Source organism: Periplaneta americana, chromosome 8, assembly GCF_040183065.1.
Source record: "Periplaneta americana isolate PAMFEO1 chromosome 8, P.americana_PAMFEO1_priV1, whole genome shotgun sequence".
Classification (NCBI taxonomy): domain Eukaryota; kingdom Metazoa; phylum Arthropoda; class Insecta; order Blattodea; family Blattidae; genus Periplaneta; species Periplaneta americana.
In genome coordinates this window covers 148,430,963-148,443,238 of record NC_091124.1, presented here as the reverse complement: position 1 = coordinate 148,443,238, position 12,276 = coordinate 148,430,963, and the positions used below count along the sequence as shown (strand labels likewise).

The following is a 12,276-nucleotide window of genomic DNA, read 5'->3' as shown; positions in this document are numbered from 1 at the left end:
CTTCTATTATATTTATATTCTCTTTCCTTACAGTTTCTCAACTTCAACTCCTACTATCATCTCAGATCTGAAGTCTGACTAGTGTAATACGTAGCTATTCGGCAATGTATGTAATAGAGGGGGAAAGGAACTGGCTACCCTACCCCATTATCTCCTGGCCTAGTTGCCTAATAAGTGATCCCTTCTTGGTGTCATTTGTGACAGTTGACTAGACAACAACAATCATGTCAGATTCTATACCCATATCCCTTAATCCAGCGTTTCTAAAACTTTTCTGCAGTGGGGACCACTTTTGTAAGTCAGAACAGTTCTGCGGACCACCTTAGTCTTGTTCCCTTCGAAAGCAAATTTTCACTTACGTAGCATATTTTAATACCAGTATACTAACATTTTAATGTACAAATAACTAATTAAAATTAATTTAATTCAATTAATTTTATAATAGTATTAACTAATTAAGTTAATGTTAATAGAATAAAATTTCTTATATAGTTATTTGCAAAAACAGAAATAAAAAAAAATTAATGCAGAAACATGCCCGATTTTCAACAAGTAAAGATGCAGTTTTGCATGTTCTATTATTGGTGTACGACCTACAGTACGTGACCATTTGAATGTGCAGACTGGGTGTCAGCAAAACTATTAAGAAAGTCATAAATACATGAAAAGGTTCGGTACTTTGGTCCTGTTATGAGTTCAGGTGGTCCCTAGCTGGGTAACAGGCACAGCGCCAGATTTGCAAGGAAAAGATGGCGAGAAACACCACGTTCATAGTGCTTTAAATCCCTCTTTTGTTGCTGAGAGTAGAGTCGGAAGGCGATAGATGAGTAGGGTAAATAAATTTCATAAAATGTCAGTACTGGGAGAAAAAGTGAAAGGCGATTGCCATGTGTCATTTAGAAACTCTGAGATTTTCAGCTATAGTGTGATACGCAATTCGATTGAATTTTATTTTTTCTTCCGTCTTTTTTGAAGGACCACAGGTGGTCCGCGGACCATAGTTTGAGAAACGCTGCCTTAATCTCTAAACCTTATCTACACTCTACTCTGTACTTTAATTTTTGTTCTAATACTATTCTATACTTTCTAAGTTATAACAATTTGCCTTCTATTTTCTATCATTCCTATTCATATTTATATGCTAACTTTCCTATTGTCACTATTCCTCTTAGCAACCACTTTTATTAAATTCTCCATCCCAATCTTTTACCTATTTTTATTGATTTTCTTATTTCCTCATTCATCTTTCTATTTCATCACTTATCCACTATCATTTGAGCCGTTCAGAGCAAAAGTGGTGTAAGTCAAAATTTGGTAATGAGGCTTAAAGTAAAAATTCTGTAAAATACAGCGCAAAGTAACAATTAATATGGCCTTGCTATCCACTGACTAATAATAGTTTAAATAAATTTAATATTAATTGCTACTTTGCGCTGTATTTTACAGAATGTTTAGTTTAACCCTCATTACCCATTTTTGACTTACACCACTTCTGCTCTGAATGGCTCATTTCTTCATTGTCTACTATTATATCTTATTTACTTTAGTTCTTTGTTTCCATATCCGCCTGACTTCACTAACTTTCCTCTCTCCTTGTCACCATCTTCTGTGCTTATTCTATAATTTTTTCACCCCTGACTTGTTTATACACACTTTTTCTCACTTTCTTTCATCGATACTTCCACAGCACTAAGTATTCTGTTCTCAGTATGCTCACTGTATTCTGATCTTAGTATGCTCATTCTCTTTCATTGCTGTAACAACATAAATACAATAATGAAGAAGAAACACTCCACAGATTCCAGAAAATGGTAGAGACAGAAGCTCGTAAGCAAATGGCATTTAGTCAAGAGTTGCAGAACTTTTGACAATTACAGTAATGTACTACATTTTATATTTACGAAGTTAGGAAGTATTCTGTTGGTGTCACTGTTCCTATGGCATAACAAAGTCAATCATGTAAAAACTCCAATGTAAGGAGAGAGCCAGAAGTGAGACCTATCAGTCCAGACTTTTCTACCAACTGATTATTACTACAACCTATTTGTTTGAAATACACACACTTACATCATCATTCTCGGAACTAGAATTTTCTCTCTCTGTTTCCTCCTCAGACTCATCTTCACTTGATTTTTCTTCCTCTATTTCATCGTCTCTTTCACTTTCACTACCAGATCCAGACCCATATTTTTCCTCAACTACCAATTCTTGTTCAGAGGATGATGCTCTGTCTTCTTCGTGAGGTAAGGAATCAGAATCTCCAGAATTGGATTTCCGGTCATCGTTGGATTTCACTTCCTGTAAATGCATGGGAAAATGACTGTAAAGTTAAAAGCAACAGTACGGTATCACCATAACCAACACCATCGTGGCAGCAGCAAATGCATTATGAAGACAAATTACTGCATATATTTTACTATCAGGCATAATCACAGAGTATATCACACATGACTGTATCATGCTAATTCAATCTACATCAACGAACTAAATTACAGTAAAACTGTTTTCATGTGTTTTACATTAAATTTACATATATATGTTTTCTTCTCAAATCCGCAAAATCACTATACTTTCTACGTTAATTCATTTCGCTTATAGCCTACGTTTTTGTTTGTTTTTTTTTACGCTTACACAATCGTATTTTAAACCCCAGAAGATATGAAACATCATTTATACATACTAAACCAATTTTCCCCGAAATTAGGTTTGCCACAAAAATTTAAGAACGCGAAAATACAGTAAATGTTCATTGTTAAGATGCGACTCACTTTCAAATTCGTGGCAATTCGAAGCTGCCCATGCTTTCTTTAACAATCTCGTATCCTTTAATGACACTGCTTTAGAAACAGTGAAACATTTTGTAATACACGATGTAGTACCGTACTTGAACAAATCATGGAACAATTATTATCACAATTTGAGGGCATGATTTATTCCTTAGGAACAATCAGTAAAAATAATTTGACTTTTTATAAAATAACGTAATTACTTGTTACGGTATTAAATGAAGATCACACAGAAGTACAAGGTAAGTCAATTACGTAAAATATTTTGAACTGGAGTTAGAAAAGTAATGTATCAGCTAGCTTTGGTTCCAAGCAGCCAATATTTACTACAAAATATAATCTTACATTCTACAAGAATTTGTTTTATAAATTTGAGTACTGTATTATAGACTCAAGATGACTTGACTGTGAAGTTCTAAATATCTCCTGTAAAAATTTTACTGAATTACTCGTAAATTACTTTGTTCTCTCCATATAGGCTTCAAATGCTATTTCAGATATTATTAAATTAAAATATATCATTTCAGTTATACTGTACGCTTTTCTCTCATAGCCTACCAGTACGTTTTCTTCTTCACATCTCCATAAAATTCATAAATGAAGTTTTACTGTGTGACCAAAATAGTATATAAGGATAATTGATTAAATAGCGATCTTACTCGTGTTAATTATGTAAGCATGTGTGACTTACAGCTGTTTCGGTGCTACTTGACACCATCCTCATCCTCTGAGGATTCTCTGAGGATGGTGTCAAGTAGCACCGAAACAGCTGTAAGCCACACATGCTTACATAATTAACACGAGTAAGATCGCCATTATTAATCAATTATTTATATTCAAGTGTTAAAAGTAGTGTACGAAAGATTCAACATGGAGTAAATAAGATATTTACAAAAAATTGTCATCGAACACAATTCTTGAAAATACTGTACTGCAAAACAAATACAAATCTGAATGTGTTCAGCAAAATCGACTCAATTATTACTTTTGCTGTGAGCCCATACAATTCTTGGTTCGTCCCTGCCTATCACAACAATGATTGTGAAGGATAGGGGCAGTGTAAACATTTAAGGATGACAGGTTGTCAATATCATTTTTTTATTACAAAAAAGTTAAAGTTGTGTCCAAAGAAAGAGGAACATGATGGGGAAACCCTTTCCAGGAAAACTAAAACTGGAAATTACTCTAGGTTCGATTTCTAGTCACTGGAGACAGTTCGAATTTCTAAGTAATACATATATCTCGAACAAAAATTTCAAGATCAATTTTACAGGTGACAAAAAACATATAGACTACAATGCACTGGCGAAATTTTTATGGCCTTAACAATAATTCTGATGCTGTAACAGTAACAAAACACACGCCAAAAGCGCCAAAGCCTACTTTTGTCAACTTTATGCATGGAATAGGATATTATTAACAAGTCGAAAAATGGGAAGAAAGACCCTCACTATTCATTAAAGTTGGAAGGCAACCCAATTTATTTAGCAGACTAATAATCGTGATGTGATAACACTGCAAGCACTTGAAAAACTGTATAATGTTCATAATTAGGGTTTCCATAATTCTGGATATAAAAATAAGAACACTTGTTTTACCAAAAATTTGGGATATTATTTGCATTAAAGAAAGCTATCTATTATATTGTACCAATACACAATGTTTGAGGTGGAATGAAAAAATAACCTGGATGGTTTCCCCCTTTTAATTTATTGACATAAGTTGTGGTATACAGTCTGTGTTTCATCTAGACCTACAAACATATTACAGTACCGGTAGTTTAAATACCATGCGTATGGATTTTCATTTATTCGTTAAAGATATCAGTTCAAGGAATTTGAGTGACCACAAGAGTTCTGAATACAATAAATATGTACAATATAATGTGATTTGAAACATTAAAGAGTCCACACCTGTGGAGTAACGGCTAGCGCGTCTGGCCGCGAAACCAGGTGGCCCGGGTTCTATTCCCGGCCGGGGCAAGTTATCTGGTTGAGGTTTTTTCCGGGTTTTTCCCTCAACCCAATATGAACAAATGCTCGGTAACTTTAGGTGCTGGACCCCGGACTCATTTCACTGGCATTATCGCCTTCATCTCATTCAGACGCTAAATAACCTAAGATGTTGATAAAGCATCGTAAAATAACCTAATAAAAAAATAGACATTAAAGAAAAAAGAAAGTTAAATGTTGAAGGTAAATATATAAGTGGATTAATTGAAATACCGTAGAGATTATGATGTAATATTAGAAGAGAATCTTTGATAATATTTATAAGAATAGACATTACATAATCAAAAGAAATGTGAAGTTCCTTAAGATAATTTCATGTGAATTTTGTAATAGAACCTCTACTGTCAAACAGCAAGCCCATGACAGACCATTGTTTAAGAGGGACGTTGTACTTTTGAGAAAGATAAGGCAGATAAGATTCATAAATAGACTTCTTCTCAATATCAACTTCGGTGGCTTGATTTAGGTTCCTTTCGAAACGGATAGTAGGGTCAACAACAGAAGCCCGTTTTAAACGTCCGTTAATGTCTTGCTGTCTAAAAGAACCATCTGATGATACACAATGTACTTCCTCATGAATCTCCCAATTTTAAGTTTTTAACGATGTCGCCAAAGCATGTCGTACACAATGATGTCTAGCATTGATCAGCAGCTCGCCTTTAGGGCATTGTCCAAGGACGTGTCCAAGTGTTTCAAGCTCACTACAGTCTGGATGATGGCAGCGGGTTGTGTTTAGAGTTCTGCCGTGTAATGCGCGAATCGCCGAAATATTGCTTTACATTTTTAAAGCATTGGTCCATTCTGAGGAAGAAAGGCCCTAAGTGCTAAGAAATAACGGGATGGTTATAAGCCATTTCAAAAGGAATTGGGATGCCATCCCACCACATCACACCCTACCTCAAGCACTGCCAATACATTAAAAAAACCTCGTTTTAACCATGAAAACACTTTTAGTTCTTATAAGCATTCTGATTATTGTATTGTGTTTCTGTTTCGTGAAGGATTTTAGATAAGGGCGCAAATAGCCATAGTAGCGCCCTCTTTAAACCCCACTAACTACATTAAAAATTAACAGTGAAACTAAATATATCATACTTCTACTCTGATAACATTAATATCCTATAATTATAAACAGATAGGATAATCTGATTAATTGATTTAAACATACAATATCAATCATGTCATTCATCAGTCATTCTCATACTTCTGGCAAGAATGTACGGGAAGCTTACTTGTTTTAGAAAATAAGTGTTTTCTTTGATAAAATCATAGAAATCCACGCAGGAAAACTCTGATTTGACTTTAATTTGAAGCAGTGCTATTTTTTTTTATTTAACTAGCTAGTAGCTACCTAGTGAGTACAAATTAAAATTATAAAACAAAAATGTTTCTAGCCACTACTATAAGAGCCAGGCTCGTGTATGGTGTGGTCTTAGCCAATAATATAACATAAAATTTACAAGGACGGTTTACTACATACAGTAAGTAACTTAATTCAAACCAATAAATAACACACAAGAGCCAAAAAAAAAAAAATAAATAATAATAAAAAAAGAAGACAACCTTATTTATTTGGAGTCTATTTCTTTCAGGTGTACTTACAAATGATTTTGATGAAATATAACATCCTCCACAAGTGCAGGAGTTCTGAGATGTAGTACATAGATTCTAAAACTTCCTCAAAATTGTTAAATTTCGTTTCACTTTCTTTTAAATTGTTGAAAACATAAACCCATAGATTTACACCTTCCAGCGGTCAGACCTCTGATCTCATCACCAATTGGCGATGCACGCAGGTGGCCCGGGTTCGAGTCCCGGTCAGGTCTGGGATTTTTCATTGAAAAATCCATAGTGACACTTATGGTGGATAAGGTTGCAGTTGGGGTTTTTCTCGGGGTTCTTCCGTTTTTCCCTACATTAGGCATTTACATCATTCCATTACCATTTCTCCATTTCGTCATCATTCCATTGCTTTCTCCGATCACCAACTCACGATTCATGGAGGGGACTGGCCTAGGGATGAGCAGGGTTGCCTGCTCGACACCTGGGTATGCAGTAAACCTTAGTGTAGTCAGCCAGTGTGGGTTTGGGAATGTGCCTAGCTTGAAGGTTAGCGCAATAGACCTTAACAGGTCGCAGTGCTGGGCCATAGTGCCCCCTTCCGTAAATTCAATTCAATTCAATTGAAATACAACTTCCAGAACTCTGTTCGGGTCTCTCATATTTTTCTTCCAACTTTCTTTGATTTTTTTAAAGCACAAATTTCACGACTATGGCCTCATTAAAAAGTTTGTCATTGTAGATGAAAGCATCGGGATTAGAAATATATGACTTCATAAACTCAGCTAATGTCTAGACCAGACGTCTCAATAGGGCCTCCTCGGAGCACTTCCTCCTCTCTCTATTTTTTTTATGTAAAAGTGGAACAAGATGCGGGAGCAGTTCGTGTATCTCCGGATGACGTCATTGACCGCGACGTTTGAATAAACATCTGCAACCGCTATGATGTTGTGTCCATCTCCGAGGAAAGGATGTCCTTATTACCGCAAATGTATGAAGAAATAAAAGCTTACATAGGGAAAGCGAAATTGTGGGAGTCGCAAGTTTCAGTGGGTAACTTTTACCACTTTATTAATATAAAATTGTTACCTAATTTGAATCAAGACCAGCGTAACAAATATAATGAAGTACTGAAGGGCTTGAGAAAAGAATTTGAGACCATATTTAAGATTGTTTGTGAATTTCTAAGATGTTTTGGTTATTTTTAATTATTGAAAACATCACGAACTATATTATTTAACTATTATTGTAATTAATATATTAATATTGACGTATCATAAAAATACGTACTTTAACAACTAACAAGTTTAATTGTAATTTTATTATTATTTAATTTCATTTTATTTCATTAAATATAGTGTAAACGTAAAAAAAAAGAGATACCAAAAACCATTTACTAGAAATGAAGTATTGTTGTTGTTTAGTCAACTGTCCGAAGACAGGTCTGAACCTCACAAGTGATACCAACAAGGCGCCACTTAAAGACAACTAGGCCAGGAGATAATGGGGTAGGGTGGCCAGTTCCTTGTGCTTAAATAATTACGTAACATGTATTGTTCTTCATGCTTCACATGTCTTATTTTTACTCATTGATATATCATTAGAAAATAAATTTATTATCATTATTACTATTATTATTGCAAACTACTTAAGAAATTTTATTCCTTCCGAAAATAACCGTCTATTGTGACAGTACAACTCAAAAGTGCAGCTTTGTGGCATTTCTCCCGCGACAGTTACAACTTAAGCTTGCTCATGCTTGTAATATGAATCAGCGATCGGCTACCTTCGGGTACTGCCCTCATCTCTTCTGCTGACTACGCTATCTACATCTGCTCTCTGTAACAACTTTTATGCGTTGGCCTTGAGACGCCTGGTCTAGATCCTTTTCCAGTGCCATTCAAAAAACGAAACCTATTTGAATTCAACAAAACCACTGAGCACTCTCAAAACTCTCCTTCCGCAGTTCGAAATATGAAATGCACTGGTCATAAAAGTTCAGAATATTTTCTTCGAAATTCTATTCTTTTATTTCACTTTAGTGATCAATGTCGCCAGTTTCTGTTTAGCCATCTAGGAAATTAATTAATATGTTTCCTCCTGGATCGTAGTTAGTGAATGCAGTCTTCAGTGTATCTTTAAAACTATAGTTTTTTTTTCTGAGCTGTTGAGCAGTCGAAACAACAAAAATTTGGAAGTGTATAAGCAGAATAAGAAAGGAAGTATCTATTCGCTAGTTTAGCCAAACAAAAAGTTTCCTGATTCTATACAGTGTCGATTTCAGTAATTCTGTGAGAATATTTTCAATGCAGGTACCGTAACTCATTCCTTTTCCACCTACCTCCTTTCCAAACGGGCTAAGGACTAATTTTTTTTATCCTTGTGTCATAGAAGTCAGCCACCTGAGATCGGAACCAGTGTTTGACAGCCTTCTGCGCCTCTCTGTCGATCTCATGTTATGACAAAAGTCTCAATTCCGGCGGGGAATGTATTGAAAAATAGCTCAGCAATTGCTATGTCTGTTCCAATAAATTTTTCCAGTGAAATTGTGTGTTCTTTCTGTTTCCGGTCCCTGGCGAACTTAATTTTTTACGGCCCTCATAATTGTGGTCGAGTGGCCAAAATTTATACAAGATCAAAATGTTTGCTTGTAAGCGGAATACGAAGTGAAGTATACCTATTCTCTAGTTTAGCCACAAAAAGTTTCCTGCTTCTATAGAACTACAGTGTCGATTTTGGTAATTTTGTGAGAATATTTTCAATGAAGATACCTTACCAGGGTGTCTCTTTTCACCTGATACCTATCCTCTGACCTGTCCGGCTCGGGAGGCCCTGCTATTAGGTACACTATCGAACGATTACGAGCAGAAATAATGTGAAGTGCGTAACAAACGAAATTAATAAAAAAACAATGTAACATAGTATAATCTAAAACAGAATACAAAGCAAGAACTAGGTGTATTTTATGAAAGTAACACTATCACTATTCTTACTTTATTCACTATCAGTACCTATACTGGTTTCAGTATCAATGCCATCCTTTGCTACAGCATCACTTCCTTCATCCTCTACTGCACAATCACTTCGATCGTATATTGCCATAGGTAACAATTGAAAATGTAATGCGTACATGAGGGGCCGAATGAGCCGAATGAATGAAAGGGGACGAAGAAAGAAAGAATGATGTTTAAAATGGCAGGCAGGGTAAGCATCCCATGCCTCCATTGGTTCCCGACTTGCAATTCACTAACTTTAGATCAAGGTTCCCAGCTATAAGCCGTTTGCCCTCTCATCTACCAGTAGTGTATTTTCCCCTGTAAATGATAATATGAGACATGTACACGCTATCAGTTGAATTGTGAATGAAATGTACATGAGGGGATTTTTTTTCCCTACGTATTACTGTCAAAAATTGGAGTGGTACATTCTATGAGCAAAATATGATATTATCATACTAAATGGGCTTTGTTGTAGTTCAATTGTACGTGACACATTCATTTGAAAGATGGTGTTGAAGGTAGCTCGATATGCATTTATTTGGCAGTGTGCTTTTCATCAATATCTCAGAAACTTGTTTTTGGTACTTAGCTCTTTGGGAAGCTAGATCTTCTTTTTGAATATTTATTATTTATTATGAAAAAAAATTGTTCTCTGTAGTCTAGCGGTTACCATGCCGTGGGTTGTGGGTTCAAACCTGGCCGAGCATGTTATCTCTTGGGAGAGAAGTAAAGCTTTGGGTCCCATGTCGTAGATTGTATGTATATAACTCAACTGTAAGCTGTGAGGACTCGATGCAGTATCACCTAGGGTAGACCTAGTGCATGATACAACAATAAAATTACCTGTCTTCTACTTCCACGCCTACCGGTATTCCTTCCTACCTACAGTGTGTTTCATAATTCCTATTACAAACTTCTAGGGGTTGTAGAGGGGACTAAGTAGATAAAGTTTTGATTAGGAACCCATGTCCGGAAATGTATCGTTTCGATGCAAAATAAGTTTGAAGATCGAATCGATTTCAAATCTCCCACTTCACTACAGACAATGAGCTCTTGCCAGTGTGAACTATAAAAGTGGTTCCACGTACCGCCTAACGGGTCTCACGTACTTGACTTTCCTGTAAGAGGTATTGGTAAAGTTATGTGAAGATTTGCCACTGGCACTACGTCAGCAAATGTGGTTCCAATATGATGGCGCACCCGTGCACTTTTCACTTGCCGTCCGCGAACACCTTCACCAAACATTCGGGAAAAGGTGGATAGGTCGAGGTGATCCAACTACTAGGCCACCACGGTCGCCTTTTTCCTTTGGGACCACATGAAGAACCTAGTTTATGAGACTTCTGTAGAATCGGAGGAAGATCTTCATTATCTCTAGTGAAGTGGGAGATGTAAAATCGATTCGATCTTCAAACTTATTTTGCATCGAAACGATACATTTCCAGACTTGGGTTCCTAATCAAAACTTTATCTACTTAGTCCCCTCTACAACCTCTAGACGTTTGTAATAGGAATTATGAAACAGCCTGTATACTTCTGTCCCTATGCATTAATACCTGTAAGTCACGAAGCCGTACTGTCTCGTGCCATGTTGCTGTTTCGGACACACTTGTAGTAATATGTGTGGTCTGGAGCAGTGTTAATGTGCACAAAGATGTAGCGGAAATAAGGGAATTATATATTATTCTTCAGCAGTTTATCGAAATATATACAGTTTCAGACTTCTGCTCGAATAGGCCTACACTGGTTCCAGACTTATAAAGCAACCTACGTATTACCATATTTATTCGCGTAATAGACGCCATCGCATGATGTATCATCCCAGTTTTTGGCAGCAATACGTAGGGAAAAAAATCCCCGCATAATATACGCATTACATTTTCAATTGTTACCTCTGGCAATATATGATCGAAGTGATTGTGCAGTAGAGGATGAAGGAAGTGATGCTGCAGCAGACGATGACATTGATACTGAAACCAGTACCGATAATGAATAAAGTGACAATAGTGGTAGTGTTACTTTCATAAAGTATACCTAGTTCGTGCTTTGTATTCTGTTTTAGATTATACTGTTACATTGTTCTTTTTTTTTTATTAATTTCGTATGTTACGCACTTCACATAATTTCTGTTCATAATCGTTCGATAGTGTACATAATAGCGGGGCCTCCCGAGCCGGACAGGTCAGAGGAGAGGTATCAAGTGAAAAGAGATACCCTCGTATGGTTGAAAATATTGCAGTGAAAATATTCTCACAAAATTACCGACATCGACACTGTAGGCCTATAGAATCAGGATACTTTTGTGGCTAAACTAGTGAATAGGTATACTTCCCTTTGTATTCCGCTTACAGCAAACATTTTGATGGGCGCAGATAAAAAAAGTTAATTTTTTTCCTTTCACCATGTTAATGTTGTTGTTTTATTTAACGACGCTCGCAACTGCCGAGGTTATCAGCGTCGCCGGTGTGCCGGAATTTTGTCCCGCAGTTATTTTACATGCCCGTAAATCTACTGACATAAACCTGTCGCATTTAAGAACACTTAAATGCCATCGATCTGGCCCGGGATCGAACCAGCAACCTCGTGCATAGAAGGCCACCGCTATACCAACTGCGTCAACCAGGCCGACAACACCATGTTAATACTGTCAAAATAAGTGCCTATACAAATTTTGGCCACTCGACCGTAATTACAAGGGCCGTAAAAATAATTCGCCATGGGCAGTTAACAGAAAGAAAACACAGTTTCATTGGAAAAATTTATTGTAACAGACACAACAATTGTTGAGCTATTTTTCAACATATTCCCCACCGGAATTGAGACCTTTGTTATATCATGGGATCGACAGAGAGGTGCAGACGGCTGGCAAATGATGGTTCCGATCCCAGGCGGGTGACTTCTGCAACACCAAGGATACAA

The 12,276-nt window shown here is 36.4% G+C and overlaps 1 protein-coding gene across 2 annotated transcripts in view; it reads right to left on the bottom strand.

Moving 5' to 3' along the window:
• Positions 1–12,276, bottom strand: part of LOC138705143 (transcription elongation factor SPT5-like) — a 136,047-nt gene that overhangs the window by 121,507 nt on the left and 2,264 nt on the right. For both annotated transcript variants that reach the window (XM_069833804.1, XM_069833803.1), the window contains exon 2: positions 2,068–2,298. In XM_069833804.1, coding sequence (XP_069689905.1) covers positions 2,068–2,298 — 231 coding nt within the window. The remainder of the gene's footprint in view (positions 1–2,067; positions 2,299–12,276) is intronic.